Below are 21,962 nucleotides of genomic sequence, written 5' to 3'. Positions count from 1 at the left end.
GAGGGGGAGATCAACTTAAATTGGGCTGAACAGAATCCGGCTCCTAATTAAATCCCTGTAAATTATGCATCTAGATCAGGATCTTGCCTGGCTGGGGAATTCTGGGAGTTGAAGCCCACAAGCCTTACCCTTGCCAAGATTAGACACTCCTGATCTCACTAATCCCACTTCAGAAATCCTTGGGGAGAAAACGAAGGGTTTATTTGGGCTCCCCACATAGCAGCCTACATCCGGAGGTACGTAGGAATGGGTCTGTGACAACCCACCATGGCCCAACTCTCTGCAGGACAAGAGTTAACATCAATATCAAAGAAATGGTGGAATAGAATCATCAAAGGCTGCAAAAGGACAGAATGAAATGTGAATGACAAAAATAAAAAAAAAGTTTTTACTTATTTTAAATAATTAAAGTTAAATTGTCCCACAGTGAGTTGGCCATAGCGAGTTGTCCCATTCTATGTAGGTGTTCTGACCAAAGCTTCCTGAGACCGTAATTAAGCACATGCTCAGTTAAAACAATTCCTGTTTTCTTATGTTCATTCCCAGCCCGTAATGAATCTCAAACAGTTCCCCGAGATAAGCACCCACCTTTCTCTCCTTTGAATGGCTGCCAAATGAACTATAAAAAACCAGCCGAAGTACAAAGTCCGCACAGAGCTTCAAGGTTTAATCCAAACAGAGCGAACAAAGTTGCTTCCTGCAAAGATTCCTGTCCCTTTGCACCTCCTTTATGCCTTAAAGCCTTACTCCCAAGTCCCTTTTGTCTCAGCTGCTCTTGCCTTCTGGCAGCTCTGTGCACACGCACACTGGGAACAGGCTCCCCTTGTTCCTCTGCCTCACTGCTGCCAGACTCCGGAGGCTCCAAAGGCAGCACCCCACTCCCAGATGGTCCTGGCCCCAGCTCTGCATCGGACGCAGGACCCTCGTCCGAGTCCTTCCCGGACTCCCGGACTGATCCCCGTCCTTCCCTGCTGTCCGATTCCACCGCCGTCTGCACAAGCTGCCGGCAAACCACAACAGTAGGAATACCCACAGAACTGAACCCTGCATGGCAGGCCACCTAATTATTAAGCGGAGGAAAGCCAAAACAAGACCTCTGAGTAATTGAAAGCGATCCCAGGTCTTAAGTCTCAGCCAAAGGAAAGCGGGAGGACCATCCAGATAACAGAGTTCTATTAAAAATGCATTTTCTGACACGGAACCACACTTATTTCCTGCTGAAGAGCCGTGGATAATAATGATGATTATAAACGATTACAGCGAAGTGGTTTTTTTTCCACCACCACCTCCTTCCTCGGGGTGGTAAAGGCAGTTTTCTCGCCCCCGTTTTATCCTCACGGCAATTCTGGCAGAGCAGACGAAGGGAAAGGGGCTCTTGGCTGCCTTCAGACGAAGCAAGTCGGGCCGACATTCGTAGGATTTTGCCGGCACAGTCGGAATCAGAGGAAACGGGGGGCATTTCAGACATCAAACAAGTAGAACTTCTGAATGCATCTTTTGATGTGCCGTTTGGAAATCTGAACGACTGTGCTGTTCACAGCTTCTGTCTTGACTTAGTGGGGAGCGGAACGCTCTTGAGGCAAGTCCGAGGCGTGTGTGGGCGAAGACTTGAGGCAGAACTTAATAGAAAAGGGGGAAAAAAATTAATCCCTTAACGCCAAAGCCAGCCGAAGCCACGAATCCAAAGAATTACATTTGCTTCTGGAAGCATCGACCGGAGAGTAAAAAGCTGGTTTATTAATTTTTCTATGACTCTTTAATCAAGCACATCTAAGCAGCTTGCAAAAGTTCTATTCCATCGTGTCTACTGTACAATCACACAGGCGTAGCTCAACAATAAATTCAGTTATAAAACGAAGGTTTTACTTAAGGGGTTTGCACGAATAGAATAGAATAGGAATAGGAATAAAGAGAATGGAATAGGAATAGAATAGAATTAGAATAGAATAGAATTAGAATAGAATAGAAATAATCGAATAGGATAGAATAGAATAGGAATAAAGAATAGAATAGAATTAGAATAGAATAGGAATAAAGAATAGAATAGAATTAGAATAGAATAGGAATAAAGAATAGAATAGAATAGGAATAAAGAATAGAATAGAATTAGAATAGGAATAAAGAATAGAATTAGAATAGAATAGAATAGAATAGGAATAAAGAATAGAATAGAATTAGAATAGAATAGAATTAGAATAGAATAGAATAAAGAATAGAATAGAATTAGAATAGAATAGAATAAAGAATAGAATAGGAATAAAGAATAGAATAGAATAGAATTAGAATAGGAATAAAGAATAGAATTAGAATAGAATAGAATAGGAATAAAGAATAGAATAGAATTAGAATAGAATAGGAATAAAGAATAGAATAGGAATAAAGAATAGAATAGAATTAGAATAGGAATAAAGAATAGAATTAGAATAGAATAGAATAGGAATAAAGAATAGAATTAGAATAGAATAGAATAGGAATAAAGAATAGAATTAGAATAGAATAGAATAGGAATAAAGAATAGAATAGAATTAGAATAGAATAGGAATAAAGAATAGAATAGGAATAAAGAATAGAATAGAATAGAATTAGAATAGGAATAAAGAATAGAATTAGAATAGAATAGAATAGGAATAAAGAATAGAATAGAATTAGAATAGAATAGGAATAAAGAATAGAATAGGAATAAAGAATAGAATAGAATTAGAATAGAATAGAATAGGAATAAAGAATAGAATAGAATAGGAATAAAGAATAGAATTAGAATAGAATAGAATAGAATAGAATAGAATAGAATAGAATAGCTTTATTGTCATGGCATTCCACGAATACAATGAAATTTGAAATCCCATCTGGGGGGAATTCATTCATTCCAGGGGAAGGGAACTTCAGCTCCCTCTAGCAACCCACCTCTGGATTGAGGTCAGCCAGATGTGTTAGAGGTATCTCACCCATAATCCTCAGCCAGGAGGGGAGTTGCAAACCAAAGGATGCCAACACAAGAAAGTCTGTCCTGAAATGGTTGCTAGGCATTTCTAATGAAAGAAAAAGGACCTCACACACACACACACACACACACACAATTTTAGAAAGAACTACTGGCATTACTTTGGATAGCCTAGTTCATTTGGAAGGGACCTTGGAGGTCTTCTAGTGAAACCCTAAACCAGGGTGTCCAACCTTGGCAACTTTAAGACTTGTGGACTTCAACTCCCAGAATTCCAGCAAAGCTGGCTGAGGAATTCTGGGAGTTGAAGTCCACAAGTCTTAAAGTTGCCAAGGTTGGACACCCCTGCCCTAAACCATTCCAGCCAAATGGCTGTCCAGTCTCTTCTTAAATTCCTCCTTAGTTCCAGGTTGCTTCTCTCCTTGATTAGTTTCCATCTATTGCTTCTTGTCCTGCCTTCAGGGCCTTTGGAGAACAGGCGGACGGACTCCCTCTTCTTTGGGGCAGCCCCTCAAAATATTGGAAGGCTGCTATCACGTCCCCCATTAAGACCATTAACCCCAAAATCAGTTTTTAGCCACCCCAAATGCCTCGTTTTTAGCACACTGGGGCTTTCGCCTGACCTGAACGTAGGGAAAGCAGCTTTTGGCCATCAAGATTCTCGCAGCTCAAAACAGAAAGCCATTTCTTTGCAAGGAGGTGGAGGGGGTGGAAGGAGAACTACGGAAGACCTACAACCCTAATTATCTTGAGGGCTGGAGCACTGCTTTGCGTCTGCTCCCAGTGCCCCGCTACTAGGGCTTCAGAATTTAATGAGAATTGCTACACATAAAGAGAAGAATGCACCAGACAGGGTGACCGATTCCCTCTGGTCTCTGCAGAGAATGAAAATATTCGACATCTGCAAGAGAAAGGGTTGAAGGCAACTGCTGTTGACATCATTAAGCGCCCGGTAAGGCAAGCAAATAAAAATACGAAGCATTGCACGCTGCAGTGATTCACCCGGCTTTGCAAAACAGGCACAAATTATTCCCTGAGCTGGGAAGGATTGGCTAGGCACAGACTCCTCAGCTAGCTAGGTAAGAATAATCTGAATAAGATGACATTTCTCTCTCCTCTCCTACAGGTGCATGTTTCCAACCGAGAGAAGGAAGCATGCAAACACGAATCAAATCAGGAATATCCCACAAGCTTTAAACCAAGCAGCGATGAATATGTTGTGATCAGCGGAAATAAACTGAAGCGTTCCTCTCTTCCTTTTGCAGCTACGCTAACAGCAGAGGCGAGAGAGACCAAAACCTTAACACACAAAAATGTGCAAAATCCCTGCTTCTGAAGTGTGTTGCTGTCTTTTGTGAATGCAAAGACATCTCCAGACCATTCAGTTGGCTTTTTCTTTCCATTACAATGCGGCTTCTCTCTGAGGCCGGAGCTGACACCTTCTGCCTCCGAAACAGAATGAAATGTGGGGCCAAATTGAACTTGAAGTCCACCCATTTGAATTGGCCGGGGAATTCTGGGAATTGAAATCCACGAATCATAAATGGATGGGGAATTCCGGTGGTTAAAGTCCACCCGTTTTGGTCGGCTGGGGAATTCTGGGACTTGAGGAGGTCCTCAGTCTTAAAGTTGACAATGTTGAGAAATGATGCTCTAGCATCAGAAGTGGACCTGTCCCTGTGGATTATTCCATGGGAAAACAAGGAGACATCATTGTGGATTGGACCTGGGAAGGGAGAAGCACCAAATCCAGTTGGAAGAAGGAGATGGAGAAATATACACTGAAAAATCAGAAGCCAGTTTAAAGCTAGGAATCACAGGCCATCTCGACCTTTTTACTCTCAGCTACTAGTTTTGAGGACGGGCCCCTCCTTAAATCAAAAGAAGGAAGACCCCCCTCCGAAGAGACTCCCCGCCTTCCAACTTCCAAGGGCCAGCCTTTAGAAGAGAGGGAGGGTCATTCAACCATTTCCTTGAAGAGGGGAGGGGAGGGCTTGGGAATTTGACACACACGGGCCTTTCTTTGGGAGACAGACATGATTAAGAGGGAAGAAGGAGAGCAATGAAAGGAAAGAGGCACCCCACCCCCTCATGACATCCCCTCAAAAGCCAGGAGGGAGGGGGCTTGCCAAGGGTCAAGGGTGAGGCAGACCCCATGCCCAAGAAATCTGGAAGGCGTTTCTAGAGAGTTGGATGTCTTTGGGAGGATGGAAAGCAAAGCATGAATTATAACCACCGCTACCCCTAAACCCCCTCCCCCCCCCAAAAAAGGGGACGGGGTGGCTGAGTGGCTAAGACGTTGAGCTTGTCGGTCAGAAAGGTCGGCAGTTGGGGGTTCGAATCTCCAGCGCCGCGTCCCGGAGTGAGCTCCCGTTACTTCTCTCAGCTTCTGCCAATCTAGCAGAAGTTCGAAAGCACGTAAAAAAAAAATGCAAGTAGAAAAATAGGGACCCCCTTTGGTGGGAAGGGAACAGCGTTGCGTGCACCTTACTGGGGTTTAGTCCTGCCGGCCACATGACCACGGAGACGTCTTCGGACAGCGCTGGCTCTTTGGCTTTGTCACGGAGATGAGCGCCGGCGCCCCCTAGAGCCAGAAATGAGTAGCACGGATGTGCGAGGGGAACCTTTCCCTTTTTTACCCCAAAACAATCTTCCAGAGACGGATGGAAGGAGCCAATTTTAAGAACTCTGGCTCCTTCCAGGGCGAACCTGAATCTTTTTTTAGGGATGGGGATTGGGAAGGGGTGAGATATGCTTTTACAAACAGTCCCCCTCCCCCTTCTCTCCCCTCCCTCCCCAGCAAAATGGATCCCACAAGCTGCTTCTTCTGGTGTTAGGAAAAGAGAAAGTCGTTTTAAAGAGGGGTGTGAGACGGGGGTTCCGTGGGAGAGAACAGAGAGATCCAAATGCAGCCTGGAGAACTTCCATCTACCCACCCACCTAAGGGCTAGGGTGCCTTCCTGGGGAAGGGCAGCTTTTGACCCTCTATCCCGCCCAAACTACTCCAGGGACCAGGGAGACGATTTGGCCCCACAGGGTCCACCAGCTTCAATCAGAATAGAGCTGGAAGGGACCTTGGAGGTCTTCTAGTCCAGCCCCTTCCTCAGGCAGGAAACCCTGTACCATTCCAGACAAATGGCTGTCCAATCTCTTCTTAAAAACTTGCAGTGTTGGAGCATCTACAACTTCTGGTGGCAAGTCGTTCCCCTGGTTAATTGTCCTCACCGTGAGGAAATTTCTCCTTAATTCCAGGTTGCTTCTCTCCTTGATCAGTTTCCATCCTTTGCTTCTTGTCTGGCCTTCTGGTGCTTTGGAGAATAGATTGACCCCTTCCTCTTCTTTGGGGCAGCCCCTCCAATACTGGAAGACTGCTATCATGTCACCCCCTAGTCCTTCTCTTCTCTAGACTGGCCAAACCCCAATTCGTCCTTCCTATTGCTAAACAAATAATTCCCCCAACACTGTCCGACTATTTACCAAGTCTGTATTACTATGACTATTAATCTTCTCATCACTCCTTATCACCCATCCCCTCCCACCTGTGACTGTTTATGGACTGTAACTTTGTCATTAATGCTACCTGATGATTCTTGACTCTTTACGATGCACTGAGAGCATATGCACCAAAGACAAATTCCTTGTGTGTCCAATCACACTTGGCCATAATGCTATTCTGTTCTGTTCTTATTCTTATTCTATTCTTTAAACTGACCATGTTCTAGTATGATTTGATTGCTTATTGTACCCTATGACTATCATTGTGTTGTACCTGATGATTCTTGACCCTTGATGAATATCTGTTTTCTTTTTATGTGCACTGAGAGCATTTGCACCAAAGACAAATTCCTTGTGTGTCCAATCACACTTGGCTTCTCTAATTTCTTTCTATTCTAATTTCTGTTCTATTCTAATTTCTATTTTATTCTTATTCTATTCTTTAAACTGACCATGTTCTAGTATGATTTGATTCTATTTATTGTACCCTATGACTATCATTGTGTTGTACCTGATGATTCTTGACTCTGGACTCTTCTCTTTTCTTTTATGGACACTGAGAGCATTTGCACCAAAGACAAATTCCTTGTGCGTCCAATCACACTTGGCCAATAAAAAGAATTCTAATTCTAATTCTGTGTTTTAGTCTCCAGGCCTGCAATCCTTTTAGTTGCTCTTCTCTGCACTTTTTCCAAAGGTTCAACCTCTCTCTTTTTTCTTTGCAAAGTGGTGGCCAAATCTGGATGCCCTATTCTAACTTCAGCCTGTCGGGGCAGGTGGAAAGGACCCCGGAGAGCCATCGGGGACCCCACCCCCTCCCCCCTCCCACCCTTAAGGAAAACGTGTTTCCCACCAGCCGCCTTTCCTCCTCTGGAAAAGGGCCAGAGAAGAAGTCATCCACACCACCATCACCACCCCCGCCCAGCAACCTCCCACCCGGCGGCGGGGAGTCCCCGCGCCTTGTTTTCCTCCAGTGGGAACTTCGGCTTCCCTTCGCCCGACTCTCTCCTCCCCAGCAGAGAAAGCAGGTCGCCTCCCCGCTCCGCAACGTCACGGGCTGGGAAGCATCCTTCCCTCCGGTGGAACCAGCCAGCCTGTGCTTGCCAGCCCGCCCGCCCGCCCGCCCGACCTCTGCAGAAAGGCGAGCCAGCGGCGTCACGCAGCAGCCCTGCCGCGGTCCGAGGGCAAGTCCCGTGCCCGGTGAGCCGGCCGAAGACCCCCCCGGCCCCCAGGAGCCTGCCCCGTTGCGAGGAGGAGGGAAGGAGGCTGACCTAGCCGCGGTCGCTTGCAAAGGTGGGAGACTCCGCTGCGGAAGGAAGGGAAGAGGAGGAAGGAAGGAAGGAAGGAAGGAGGAATAGGGGAGGAAAGAGGGAGGGAGGGAGGGAAGAAGGAAGGAAGGAATAGAGGGGAAGGGAAGAGAGGGAGGGAAGAGAGGGAGGGAGGAAGGAAGGATTAGAGGAAGGAAGATAGGGGGAGGGAGGAAGGAAGGAGGAATAGAGGGGAAGGGAGGAAGACAGAGGGAGGGAGGGAAGAGAGGGAGGAAGGAAGGAAGGAAGGAAGGACTGGGGAAGGGAAGAGAGGGAGGGAGGGAGGATGGATGGATGGATTAGAGGGGAAGGGAAGAGAGGGAAGAAGGAAGGAAGGAATAGAGGGGAAGGGAAAAGAGGAAGAAGGGAGGAAGGAAGAGAGGAAGGAAGGAATAGAGGAATGGATGGATGGATGGATGGATGGATGATGGATTAGAGGGAAGGGAAGAGAGGAGGAAGGAAGGAAGGAAGGATGGATGGATAGATTAGAGGGAAGGGAAGAGAGAGGGAGAGGAAGAAGGAAGGAATAAAGGGGAAGGGAAGAGAGGAAGGAAGGAAGAGAGGGGAAGGGAAGAGAGGAAGGGAGGGAGGAAGGAAGGAGGGAGGATTGGAGGGGAAGGGAAGAGAGAGGGAGGAGGAAGGTGGTAGGGGAGAAAGGGACAGAGTGGGTCCGGGTGAGTTCCGGTAGGACCGAGGATTGCAGAGGGATTTTTGCCGACCGACACCCCATCCCCCCAGAACAAATACAGGTCGAGCATCGGCGGAGAGACCGACAAGCGAGTCGCGTTGGCGGGGCGCCGGAGAGTTTGCGGGGCCCCGGGGAGCGAGGCTCTCCCCTTCCCTAAGGATGGCCCGACCCTTGCGCCCCACCCCGTTGCCTGGCCCAGAGTCTGGGGGTGTCCCTCATCGAAGCCCCCGGGCAGGGAAACGCGCCGGTGACAAGGTGTGGGATTTGCGTGGCGGAAGGAAGGAAGGAAGGAAGGAAGGAAGGAAGGAAGGAAGGAGGAGGGAGGAAGCAGGGCTAAGGGAAAGAAAGAAGGGAGGGAGGGAGGAATAGAGGGAGAGAGGAAGGAAGGAAAGAAGGAAGGGAAGGAGGGAGGAAGGAAGGAGGAAGCAGGGCTAAGGGAAGGAAAGAAGGAAAGAGGGAGGGAGAGGAGGAAGGAAGGAAAGGAGGGAGGGGAGGGAGGGTGGAAGGGAGGAAGGAAGGAAGGATGAAGTAGGGCTAAGGGAAGGAAAGAAGGGAGGGAGGGAGGGAGGGCGGGAAGGGAAGGGAAGGGAAGGAAGGAAGGAAGGAAAGAAGGAAGGAAGGAAGGAAGGGAGGGAGGGAGGGAGGGTACATGGTATGGCTGTTTCCCCCAAACTGACACTCATCTAAATGAAATGATGTGAAGGAGCAAACCAGCATCTTTCCGTCCAGGGTTGGTTGAACAGATCATGGCAGCCTCTGATGCAACCCCTGCCTTAAGCCAGGTGGGCTTTATTTCCCAGGAGAAGCAACAGCGCTTACTCCACCACCCTGCCTTGAAAGTATCTGGAATTCACTCTAAATGTGCATAACAATCAAGTCGGTATGGATACAAGATAATATCTGTAGCTGGGGGGGGGGCTGATCTGTGGGGTCCTTGGTGCTCTCTGAGCTGGGTTGTTTCCTCTCAGACGTTTCATGACCCAACGAGGTAACATCAGTGCGAGAAGAGTATGGATTTGTGGAGAGGAGGAGGAGGGCTGTGGGGTCCTTGGTGCTCTCTGAGCTTGGTGGCTTTCTTGCAGACGTTTCACGACCCGACTAGGTAATACCATCAATGCTAGAAGGAGCCCAGGTGGCGCAGTGGTTAGAATGCAGTATTGCAGGCAAACTCTGCCCACAGCCTGGAGTTTGTTCCTGACTGGGCTCAAGGTTGACTCAGCCGTCCGTCCTTCCAAGGTCGGTTAAAGGAAGACCCAGATTGTTTTGGGGGGGGGGGGAATAGGCTGACATTGTAAGCCACCCAGAGTGTGTTGTAAAGCACTATGAAGTAGTAGTATATAAATCTAAATGCAATTGTATTGCTATAGAAGAGGTAATAAACAGAGAGCAAACCTTCCCTCTAGCACTGATGACGTTACCTAGTTTGGTAATGAAAAGTCTACAAGAAAATAGCCAAGCTCAGAGACCACCAAGGACCCAACAGTCCTCCTCCTCCTCCCAAACCCCACTCCCTTCTAGCACTGATGAAGTTACCTAGTTGGGTAATGAAACATCTGCAAGAAAACCACCAAGCTCAGAGAGCATCACGGACCGCAAACCTAGCAAGGATTCGCATGTGACTCCCTAGAGCGAGAGCCATTTACTTCCTAAAATGATTTGTCCCTGAAGAAGTTTTCAGAAATACTCCCAATTCCAAAGTGGAATTAAATTTAATCTCTGCCTCTCCTGGCTTTGCACGCGTTCCCTCCCACACTTGGGGGTCTGATGAATGTTCCAAAGATGTCATCACACATCTGGGGCCAAACTCTATCTCTGCCCAGGAAGTTCTCGGATGATCCTGTGTGGGCTCTCTCCTCTCGTCTTACTCCTACCCTCCAATCTGGGAAGCCAGGCCAGAAGAAACGCAGACCGAAATAAACACATCAGAGTAAAATGAGATCTGAAAGTCATTTTCCCACCTGTCTTTTTGGGGAAGCAGCGAATAAAAGGAAGTAGGAGGCAAAACTTTCTGGGTCTGGACCAAACCGAAGCGTGAAAACAGAAGTCATTTGTTCCTGCTCTTTCCAAACAAGACAAACTTCCTTTTTTTTGCTTCTGTTCTATAAAAGATTCTAGAAACATTTCAAAAGTCTGTTTTGCCTCTAAGGCTTCAGGGAAGCTCAATCTATAAATGCTAAGATACCAGATTTTATTTACTCTCTTATGTCTAAAATTCCTGCCTCTTTAGAAGGGATGTTTTCAGCATTCAAGTCCCCAGGTCCAAAAATAGGGATGTAGGCTATTCCAGGGGTCTCCAACCTTGGCAACTTTAAGCCTGGCGGACTTCAACTCCCAGAATTCCCAGCTGGCTGGGGAATTCTGGGAGTTGAAGTCCGCCAGGCTTAAAGTTGCCATGGGTGGAGATCCCTGTCCTATTCAGTCTCGTCCTGCTTTGACAAGAGTTTATTGAATCATGGCTTGTGGACTGTACTCCCGTTGGCTGCATTCACACCACACAACGAGTCAAAACTAAGTACAGGTTGCCCTCCACTGACGACCATTCATTTAGGAAACGTTCGAAGTTGTGACAGTGCTGATAAGTGTGACTTACGACGAGTCCTCCCACTTACGACTGTCAGAGCGATCCCCTCGGGGACGCCTGCCTGGGGGAATTCTGGGAGTTGAAACCCAACATCTTAAAAGTTGCCAAGGTTGAGAAAAACCCCAGTCCAAGAAGGGCGGATCTGAATCGTGCTAATGCAAATAATTGCTGGGTTTCTACTGGGACTTAAGCGTGGCTTAGAGAGAACTTTGTGCAGGCAGAAATAAAATTTGAAAAATGCAGATTTTCCAACACCATTAAAGCGCTTCCATCCAGGGTCCTTGGATAAATTATTTTTCACCCTACAGAAATACAGCTTGGTTACTAGAAACCCAAATGGGACCACGAAGCACTAAAAGAATTCATTAAAATGTCTTTTCACCCCCCAGCATGTTGAAACACCCCCTTCTGTTCTAAAGAAGGAACCCTGAAGTTGGTTTGGGGTTTTTATTATCCTGGGGGTGTCTACAGTGATAAGTTTTATTTGGGGTGGGCAGGAGAGGGGGCTGCACGCCAGAGGAAAACAGTTTGCGCGCGCTACTTTCAAACAGAATAATCCAGGGATGCTTTTCACATGCTGCGAATTGCTAAAGAGGAGCCAAGTCACACACACACACACACACACACACACACACAAAAGAATTATTCATGAAGGGGGAACTGCTACAAGTTTTCCTGATGTGCCATTTTTGGCAGGACAGCTGTTAAATTTATTTGAAGGGAGGAACATCCGGGAACAGAACAATACGGAGGAAGAACGAGGTGGTGGAGGGATCAGCATTTCCAGAGTCGAGGAAATAGAAATTAGTAATTTTTTAGTAGCCGCTGTAAAACTCTGGGAGTTTTCCATTACGGGGGTGGAAATGTTCCCATCAGCCTTCTCCCTTGGTGGAAAAGCTAACCATTAAATGTGGCATGGGCCTTGTTCACCAATATTCCAGTTGTGTTTGTGTTAGTCTTCGTGGGAGGCATTAATGACATTTTGTATTTTCTTTTGCCCTACTGGGAAAAAACTTCAGAATCAAATTCAGTCCCATTTGCACCCTTTTGTCTGTATGCATATATTCCATTTTATTTTGCCTGTCGTTCTATCTAGGGAACCTACTGGATTCCAAGCAAACTTGAAAAGAGGATGTAAAGCAGTCACTGTCTCTTATTTAGCTGTGCCTTCTATAACCAAGGCTTAAGTTTTTAGGCGTGAGTGTAAACACTGAAAAATATCTATGTCACTGTTTGCAACCTATTTGTGTCAACAAAGAACGGAGCTTTGATCCAAACTGTGTCTTGTTTCAAGGAACATATCAAGCAGGAGGAAATCTTCCTTTTTGATCTATCACGGAGTGTGCATGAACTACAAAACAGATCAAATTCTCCTAGGGTTTGTTGTTGGGTGATATCTCTATAAGATAATTCTTGAACTATGAGGATTAATAAAATACTTTTGCCCCACCAACAGACTAGAACTCCATCAAAAAAAAGTTCAGGATTAAGTTTAATTATGTCTGGACCCTTAATCAATTTCTGAAAAGCCTGTGATTTCCAGGCAGTGTGTTATAGAGAGGGGGGAACCCCTTGACAACATAGATCATGGAATAACAGGATTGAAAGGGACCTTGGAGGTCTTCTAGCCCAACCCCTCTGCTCGAGCAGGAGATCCTATACCAAGGGCATCCAACGTTAGCAATGTTAATACCTGTGGACTTGAACTCCCAGAATTCCTCAGCCAGACATAGCTGGCTGGGGAATTCTGGGAGCTGAAGTGCACAGGTCTTAACGTTGCCAAGATTGGACTGCCCTGCTCCATGTCTGGCTGGGGAATTCTGGGAATTGAAGCCCTCCAAGGCTTAAAGTTGCTAAGGTTGAAGACCCCTGCGCTATATCATTCCAGACAAATGGCAGTTGCCAAGTATGGGTAGTGAATGAATGAATGAATGAATGAATGAATGAATGAATGAATGAATGCTTTATTGGCCCAATGTGATTAGACACACAAGGAATTTGTCTTGATGCAACCTGGTTAATCCCCGGCTCCTCTCTTTGCTCCTCCCAACCAGAGTTGGCTGTCAGCGATGTTGCAGTGCAGACATGCTCAGGAATTCAGCTTTGGGCCCCGGGCATTGAAAGATGCTCTGATCTCCACCGATCCTGCCCTGCAGGAGCTCTACGCCAAAGCTTTCTCTAGCACCGAAAAGCTCTTCCTGTCCGAAGCCTACAACCCACGCCGGAGCCTTTTCTGCAGCCTGTTCATCCGGACGGCGTTTGATTGGCTGCTCAGCCACCCCGATGCCCCCGAGGATTTTGAGACCTTCTACTACACGTTGCTGAAGAAAAAGCAGCGGTTTTGCCGCAAGCACATCTACTTGCAACCCATAGGTAAGCTGGCTGACGGGATCTGAAGGAGGGTGGGAGGCAGGAGCCTACCTGCCTGCCTTCTCTTGCAATAGCAGCTTTCTTGGGGCAGCCCTTAGCAGGGATACTCCATTCCATGGTGCTCCTTAGGAGTCAGAGGCCAAGGAGGTTCCCTAACCGGTTGTAAAACTCTACTAGGGCTAGTAGAATCGGTGATATTTGACAAGCGGCTTCATCCATTTCTTCCCACGTCAATTTTCTCACATTGCTTTGACTGCTCCAACCCTGGAAGTTTTTAAAAAGATGTTGGATAACCCTTTGTCTGAAGTGGTGTAGGGTTTCCTGCCTAGGCAGGGGGTTGGACTAGAAGACCTCCAAGGTCCCTTCCAACCCTGTTATTCTATTCTATACTGTATACAGGTACTCCTTCATTTACAGTTGTTCCTTTAGCTACTATTCAGAGTTACAAAGACAGTGAAAAACATGGCTTAGGACTGGTCCTCACACTTCTGACTGTTGTAGTATCCTCTCAGCCATGTGATTAATATTCGGGGGCTTGACCCTGTCACTTGATGCTTCTGCTCCCAGACCTAAGCGAAGGCCCTGTGGGAATTTCTCTTCTGGATTCCCTCCGGAGCTGCGTGGAGTCTTTCTTTCTGGGTCTCCGAGTCAAGTGCCTCCCTTCCGTCTCCATCTCTTCCATCCACTGCTGTTACCGTCACAATCAGGATTCGGACAGGATGCAGCTTCACACAGGTGAGGCAGCGGGGTAGACCACCTGGGAGGACGATAACGGTGGGGGTCATCCGGAACTTCAAGACGGGAGGTCCTTGGTGCTCTCTGAGCGTGGTGGTTTTCTTGCCGACGTTTCATGACCTGACTAGGTAATGTTATCAGGGGTAGAAAAGAGAGGGGTTTGCAGAGAGGAGGAGGAGGAGGAGGAGGACTGTGGGTCCTTGGTTATTTTCTTCCAGATGTTTCATGACCCAGCCAGGTCATATCATCAGTGCTAGAAGGGACTAGAGTTTGTGCAATGGAGGACGACGATGGGGTCCTCGGTGCTGAGTTTGGTTGCTTCTTGCAGATACTTCATGACCCAACTCAACTAGGGAACACCATCAGTGCTAGAAGCGAGTGAGGATGGCAGGCAGGCCATAAGGGGAGGAGGAGGAGGAGGAGGAGGAGGAGGAAGAGGAGGAATAATAGGAGGATTGTGGGTCCTTGATGCTCTCTGAGTTTGGTTGCTTCTTGCAGATACTTCATGACCCAACTCAACTAGGGAACACCATCAGTGCTAGAAGTGAGTGAGGATGGCAAGCAGGCCGGAAGGGGAGGAGGAGGAGGAGGAGGTGGAGGAGGAGGAGGAGGAGGAGGAGGAGGATTGTCGGTCCTTGATGCTCTTTGAGCTTGGTTGTTTCTTTGTAGATGTTTCATTACCCAACTAGGGACATCATCAGTGCTAGAAGGGACTTGAGTTTGTGGCGTGGAGGACAAGGACAATGGGATCCTTGGTGCTCTCTGAGCTTGGTTGTTTTTTTGCAGACATTTCATGACCTGTCTAGATGATATCACCAGTGCTAGAAGGGAGTGGGGCTTGCAGAGAAGAGGAGGATGGGGAAGACTGTGTGGTCCCTGGTGGCCCGGTTGTGTTCACTACAGCACAAACTGTGCTGCAACTTTCATTTGCTAGAACTTCTTTTCGTTCGTTTTGAAGAAGCCGCCACTTGTATGAAACAGCCTCTTGTCTGACTCATCTCTAAGCAGGCAGGGACTGTTCTTTGTGTTGGGGAAAAGAAAAGAAAAAACGAAAGAAAGAGAGCACGCTGCAGTACATCCGATCCAAGCCTCAAATGTTTCAGGCATAATTCCATCCTGTCTTTTTTTTTTTTGCTGTTTTTGCTCCTTTAGATGGCATCTTGACCTTTCTGAAGAACAACAAGCCGATGGACGCTCTCTGTGTCCTGGGCCTCACCCTTGCTGACCTCTACCCCTGTGAGACATGGAGTTTCACCTTTGGCAAGTCCTTGCCGGGCCAAGGTGAGCTTGATATCTTGTCTTCTTTTGGGTTGGGAGATGGATGGTGCTTGGAGGTCCAACCTCCAAAGGTTGAGTGAAGGTGTGTGCCGTTGGGATGAGATTTTGTTGTGGTTAGCCGGTAGCAGGTGCGGACGGCTCAGGAGAGCGAGGACTCAGATGAGGGGCCAGGACCATTAGGGAGTGGACTGCTGCCTTCGCAGATTGTGGGGGCTGGCAGCAGCAATGAGGCGGTTCCCGAGGAGCCTGTGCCAAGTGCCAAGTGCACATGCACAAAGAATTGCTCAGAGGAAAGACCATTTACAACAGCACGGGCAACTCGGGAGTAAGACTGCAAGGTAATGGCCCCTCCTTCAAGAAGATAAAAGCCAGCTGTGAAACTTTCTTTGCAGAAGGCAAAGACGTTTTGAAACTCAACCTCATGGACATTCCAGTGTCCTGAGTTTGTATTTGAAGATTCTTATTTTGCAAATTATTTCTTGTCTCTTATCTTTTGGCAAGCCTCGCACAGTTTGGCAAGACTTGTGCTTATCACAGCTAATTATTTTGTAAAAGCATTACAAAGTTTCTGTTCCTTTTGGATTGTGTTTGATTTGTTGGAAAAGGGCATGGGTCAGAACAGATTTCTGAGAGAGAGGGAGATCCAGAAGCTCTTCACTACCCTGTCTAATGAGCTTCAAAAACATGGTTGTGATGACCCAAAGGGGCATGGCACAAAAGCAACAAAGTCACAAAAATAGGTAAAGTCCCTTTAATTCCTCCAACTTGACCCCCAGTGTCCAGTTATCATCGGCTGGAGAAAAAACTCTCCCAAGACCAGTTTTTAAAGGGAAGAAATTCCATCCAAACTCAAAGTAGATATAAATTATAAATAAAAACCAACAAAAACCACACTGCAGCAATTAACGAGACAGGGCAGGATAAGGGATTGAAGACGTCAAAAGATAACGAAAATACACACACTTGGGAGGATGCCAGAACTCAGATAAGACTTGACAAACCAGAATAATTTCACGCTTTGCTTCCAGCAACTTTGCCATGTGCAGTTTGCCCTTTTAAACAGTCTTCCCAGCTGCAGCCAATGAAGGGGATCAGGGCCCTTTCCTCCCCTGTAAACCATGCAACTCACATTGCTCCCTTATCCCTTCCTCCCTGCGTGCCCTAAGATAAAGAGGGGGTGGGCCTGGGTCTTCCGCTGAATGCCCAGCCGCCCTTCCCCAGTTTCCTCCACAGCCACCGGAGCCACACTCCCACTTCCCTGTCAGCTGTCCCACCTCTCCCTCGGGATCAGATTCCAACAGGGTCATGACAGTGGTTTCCTATGTCAGTTTTCACAGAATGTGACAATTTGTACTTCATTGGGCACTAAAATTCCAAGGTGTTCTTAATATTACAAGTGCTGGCCTGGAGGTCCCCGTAGAAAAGGTTGTAGGGATGAAAGACGACGGTCTTTCTCTTTCATCCATTTCTGTTTTTCCACTTGAGACTTTGAGAAGACCGTGAAATCTGTGAAACAGAACATTCTGGGCCTCTTTCCATGGCAGCACCAGCAACGTTTCCATCCTGAAATAACCATGATGCCCCCAATTCCTCAAGAGCCTTTAAGTGATACCACCGTCTTCTCTCCCAAACTCTTTCCCCCCCAGGAGCTCATTCACAAGATGTTCCATCCGTTTTCATTCTACAAATAAAACCACCGGGGACTTGGTTGGCTTCCGTTATCTTGTCCCTTCTATTGTTCATTCTCTCCACCGCCAAAGCTCCTTCAACAGGGAAACGTCAATTGGATGATGAAGCCAGATCCAAAAGATAGAGGACAAATGAAACCTTTTCCCCCACCGCCGATCTGTTTTTCAATAGTTGATTTAAAAAAAAAAAAAAAGCACATTCAGTTCTAAACTTTGCACCCAGACATCTCGGCAGTTTCTTCTGCTAGGGAATAATTCTACCCTTTGCACTAAACTGTAGTATAGCAGAGATATCAACGAGGCACAGTTGGTTTAGCTCCATCTCCCCTTTTTGATACTGGACACGGATAAAAAAGCTGGCAGAAATGAGAGATGAAAACAAAATCATCCTCATCTTTTAATGACCCCCCCCCATAATCCCTTGCGGGGTGGAATGAATGAAGCTGAATGGGGCAACTGGCCGGATGCCCTTCCTATCACCAATGTGGAGGGTTTTTTTTTAAACAGCAGATAGATTCTCAATGTGCTCAGAGAGAGAAGCTCACAGCCTCCTGATTGGGAGGCAAGAGTTCCACCTCTAGGCCATCACACCACTCGAGAGATGGAAAAAAAAAAAAGGAATATCCTTATTTAATACCAATTCAGCAATATATAAAAAAGTTATTCCTGGATTGAGATTTTAAACGCCAATCGAGCCTTAGCCAAAACTTCAGTCTGCTTTTTTTTTTTTTTTTAAATAACCACCTTGCTATTTATTCCTTGGAGATGTCCTGGAAGGAATAAAAGCTGAAAACCTTATCAATGAAACCAACCATGATTCATTTTCCACCATGATTCATTTGCAGTCAATTGTGTGTGGAATTAACCTTGTGGCTCACCTTGTAAACCGTACCGTTGCACTAGAAATGGATTTCAAATGGTCCAAGGACCAACAGATGGTTCAGCCCGGCACAGGAAGTCTGTCCTTGACGGTGCGCATAGGAGATGACACACCTGCGGGAAATGCAACCCACCTTCCTCACCCCCTGGTTTCCTCTCTCCGTTAGAAGTGGGCGTCTGCAGCTTTGCCAGATTTTCCAGCGATTTCCCCCAGGTGGCTTGCCCGGCTTTCAATCCATCTCCACGCCGGCAGGAAGCTCGTGACGAAGAAGTGGAACTAGACAGAAAGCAGACCTTGTTGTTCAACATGTTGGAAATGCTCCAGTGCTGCAAGGTGAGGAGCACAAGGGGCCAGGGTGGGTTCCAAAAGGATGCTGTGGTTCGCCGGCAGCCTGCGCAGACGGCAGCGGAATCGGGCAGTGGGGAAGAAAGGCGACCAGAAAGGAAAAGAGTTAGCCGTGGTTTCTTAGTTTTGTTCAGAGTTTTTGCAGCGTTAACTTAGCGCCAGAGAAATAGACACAGATGGCCGATGCTTCATTGAACATCTTTATAAACATGATAAGTAGATTTTACAAACCAGTTGTAGATTTCTCCAACATGGAGCAAACTCAGACAGAAAGATGTTGCAAGTAACTTCAGTAGCAACTCAGGAGCTCAGAAACAGACATAGTTTCACTTTCGTTCAGCAGGTAGGCAGGCAAGCAAGCTAGTTTCATCTTCAATAGACAGAGTCAGAGCTCAACATAGCTGCAGCTGCAGAGCTTAATATAGAGTTTCAGTTAATATCTAGTTTCAGTTTCCAGCCTAGGCTAATTCTAGTTTCAGTTTCCAGCCTAGGCTACTTCTAGTTTCAGTTTGCAAAACAGCCCTCACTGGCTGACTTAGTTGCTGTGCTTATTCATTGGCTGACCTTGTTACCAAGCTCTATTCCAGTTCATGAATATACTCTGACAAGTTTTTCCCACGGAAAGGTCACGTGTCACGAGATCTGTCACCTGATCGGCTTGGGGAACTGCCGTTGGCTTCAGTGCATCATGCAAGGGGCCCTCAGCTTGGACGAGATCCTGTTGCGGCCACTGGAACCGTGTCCGATATGTCTCCGGAAGCTCCAGTACGTGGTGGGCTTCAAGCTCATTGAGCGCTACAGGGTGAGTGAGGGTAGGAGGTGGCATGGCCCCCCTTCTCTAGGCCAAGCCCAGCTCCTTGTTGCGGAGCTCCAGAAGCTCAGCAGAAGAACTGAGATGTGTCATCAGGGGTCCAGAGAGCCCTCAGAACCAGCGGCCTTTTGTCAGTGGACTCAGCCTGGGTCCCTGCCTGCCACCTGTTTCCTGTTCAGTTTTCTGTAAAGTTGGCCTTCAGTCAAGACTGGAAGAACCAACTCTTGGGTGGAGAGAAAGGTTGGAGAAGCTAGCGAGAGTTCTTTTCCTCTTGCTTGCAGACCAAATTGGCCATGGGTTGGGGTGGGTGGGGAGGAAGTTGGGGAGTGGAAGAGGGCAGGTGTCAGGATTCCGGCAGTGACCCCCATTTAAATCATGAGCATCGAGCCAAACTTCCAAAACTTAAAAAGGATTTATTGAGAGTTAACATGCCAGCATTGACTGGGTGTAGCCAACTCTGAGACACATCATCCATTGTCACACTTGAGCCTGGTTTTCCCTCCACCCCCTGGGTGTATCATAATTCATATTCTCCAATGGGACACACCCATAGCTCAGAGTCATCAATCATGCTCTCCAGTTAGAATTTTGTGCAGCTGAAACTTCGTTTCACCTAGTTACTATCTTTGAAAACATTGATGGAATGCACTTTCGGCTTGCAAGTTGCCCCTTGCTCCTCCCTCCCTTTCTGTTGGCAATTCTAAAAAGACCAGAGAAATATTTTATGAGTTGACAGCAGGAAGGAAATGCATCGAATCACAGCTTATAGTTCAGCCAGGTGTGAGCAAAATGGTTCAGGTAGCCCCACATCACAGAGACCTGAAGGCTCTGAAACATTTAGACGTTTAGAGTCTTATTTGCGACTCAGTTCAGAATTTGTGCTGTGGGTTCACCATTTGAAGTATCAAGCCGTCATGTTTTCACTGGGTGCACAGATCCGAAATTTCCACCTTAAATTAGAAGCCTGGATTTAAGTTAGCAGCCAAAGATACTTTCCAACTCTGTAACGGGGGGTTGCTTCAAGTTGGAAATTCCTGCCTTACAGTCCTAATGCCTGGAACTTCCTATTCAACTCTCTCACTTCTTTGAGTTGGTGGGAACTTAGCTTGTCCGCAGATGGTTTCGGAATCACTTTGACAGCTGTTAAGAAACCAGAAACTTTGTCCAGAGATGGCTAGATTTTTTTTTGTTTATTTTTAACAGAATTGGGTGGATCTCTGTGTAGATGATGCAGACAAACAATCGCTTGCACAATGTTGTGGAATCACAACAGAAAGATCCAGCTTGTGTGTTAGTTTGGGGTTTTTGAGGGGAGGGGAATTTGGGGGTACAGAAACTCTACGCCTGGATGCAGATGGTTTCAGAATCACTTTGACAGCTGCTAAGAAACCAGAAAGGTTTTTTTCTTCCAAAGGTTGCTCGGTTTATTTTTATTTTTTACAAAATTGAGTGGACAGTTGTAGACCAGTGGTCGCCAACCAGTGGGCCACGAGAAAAATTTGGTGATCCACAGAGAAATCTCCCCCCTAAAGCAATGAATCCAGGCTGTGTGGGAACACAAGGCTGTGCCGCCCACCCTTCGGCCAAGCACAAACCTTGAGTAGAGCCATGTGAGCTGAATCTGGAAGACCAATGGCAGGGGAGGGAAATCCGCCCCGGGGTGGCTTGCTGACATTGGTGGGAAAGTCGGTCCCATATTCCAGAGCTGCAGGATTGGCCCTTCGGTCATCCCGGAGCAGCTCCTCCAGTCCATGGCAGGCCGGTGTATCCAGGTGGAGGAGCAGCTGCTCCGGGATGACCAAAGGGCTAGTCCTGTGACAACTGCAGCTTGGAATATGGGACCAACTTTCCCACCAACGTCAGCAAGCCACCGTCAGTCAATATTCATATTAGTGATCTGCAGGATTTAAAATGATTGAGTTTGGTGGTCCCTGAGATCCAAAAGGTTGATGACCCCTGTTCATGTAGATGATGCAGAGGAATGATTGCTTGCACAATGTCGTGTAACCACAACAGAAAGATCCACCTTGCATGTTTGGTTTTTTTTGGGTGTGTGTGTGTGTGAATTTGGGGGTACAGAAACTCTACGCCTGGATGCAGATGATTTCATCTACCTGGCTCAGCCAAGGCTCGGCGGATCTCTCTGTCTCGGAGGGCACTTGGCTGCCCAGTGCAGATTCGGGGATGGGTGGCGAGAACGATTCCGAGGCCATCACCTCCCTCTCGGAGCCCCTGAGCCCAGGTACGTGCAGCCAAGCCGCCTCCACCTTGCAGGATCTCGACCTGGACGAGCCGTCGACACCTTTGGCCGGCGTTCCGGACCAAGAACCGCTGGGAGCGGCCAGCGGCACCCCAAACCCTTGGACATGATCAAGGAGTACAAACGGTGGCTTGAGATGTGCGTTGCGGCTCTCGAAAAGGACGTGTCGGAAGACGAAATCCAGCAACTGGACAAGACCGTGGACGCCCTGGCCCGATGGGAGATGTTCACGGGCCAGCTGCCCCCCCCCACGGAAAGATTTCCATTTTCCCAACGACAGTCCTGGGCTGAGGAAAGTTCTGGGAGAGAAATTCTCCTCCTTAAGAAGGAAACTGAGCTCCAGAAAACTGGCCAGAGGCGAATCTTCTCCTCACCACTGGAGGTGGGAAGAGAGTTAAGTTTCTCGAGACATTTTGCAGCCTGTTTTTTAAAAAAACCCGATGGATTCCGTGTGGGTTTGGTGAAGTCTCGTTTCTTGGATCTTGGTTTTCTCGTCTTTTCAACTGCGCATCTTCGTCGTTTCCTCGGAGCAAAAGAACTAAGAATTTTCCAAGTGCAATAAAATTCGTCTGTTCTTATCTTT

General features: G+C 47.3%; 1 protein-coding gene across 1 annotated transcript; it reads left to right on the top strand.

Moving 5' to 3' along the window:
• Nucleotides 1-7,514: 7,514 nt before the first annotated feature.
• Nucleotides 7,515-21,962, top strand: AMZ1 (archaelysin family metallopeptidase 1). Its single transcript, XM_087942201.1, is given in 9 exon segments — nucleotides 7,515-7,729; nucleotides 13,067-13,385; nucleotides 13,950-14,117; nucleotides 15,270-15,398; nucleotides 18,130-18,296; nucleotides 18,934-19,110; nucleotides 21,199-21,468; nucleotides 21,471-21,620; nucleotides 21,622-21,962. Coding segments are annotated over 8 exon segments (1,521 nt in total). The 5' UTR covers nucleotides 7,515-7,729; nucleotides 13,067-13,081; the 3' UTR covers nucleotides 21,778-21,962.

The sequence above is a fragment of the Notechis scutatus genome, chromosome 12, assembly GCF_049901735.1.
Source record: "Notechis scutatus isolate UNSWTSFEM ecotype Mainland chromosome 12, rNotScu1.2, whole genome shotgun sequence".
NCBI lineage: Eukaryota > Metazoa > Chordata > Lepidosauria > Squamata > Elapidae > Notechis > Notechis scutatus.
The sequence above is the reverse complement of the archived record's forward strand: the minus strand, read 5'-3'. Positions and strand labels throughout refer to the sequence as shown.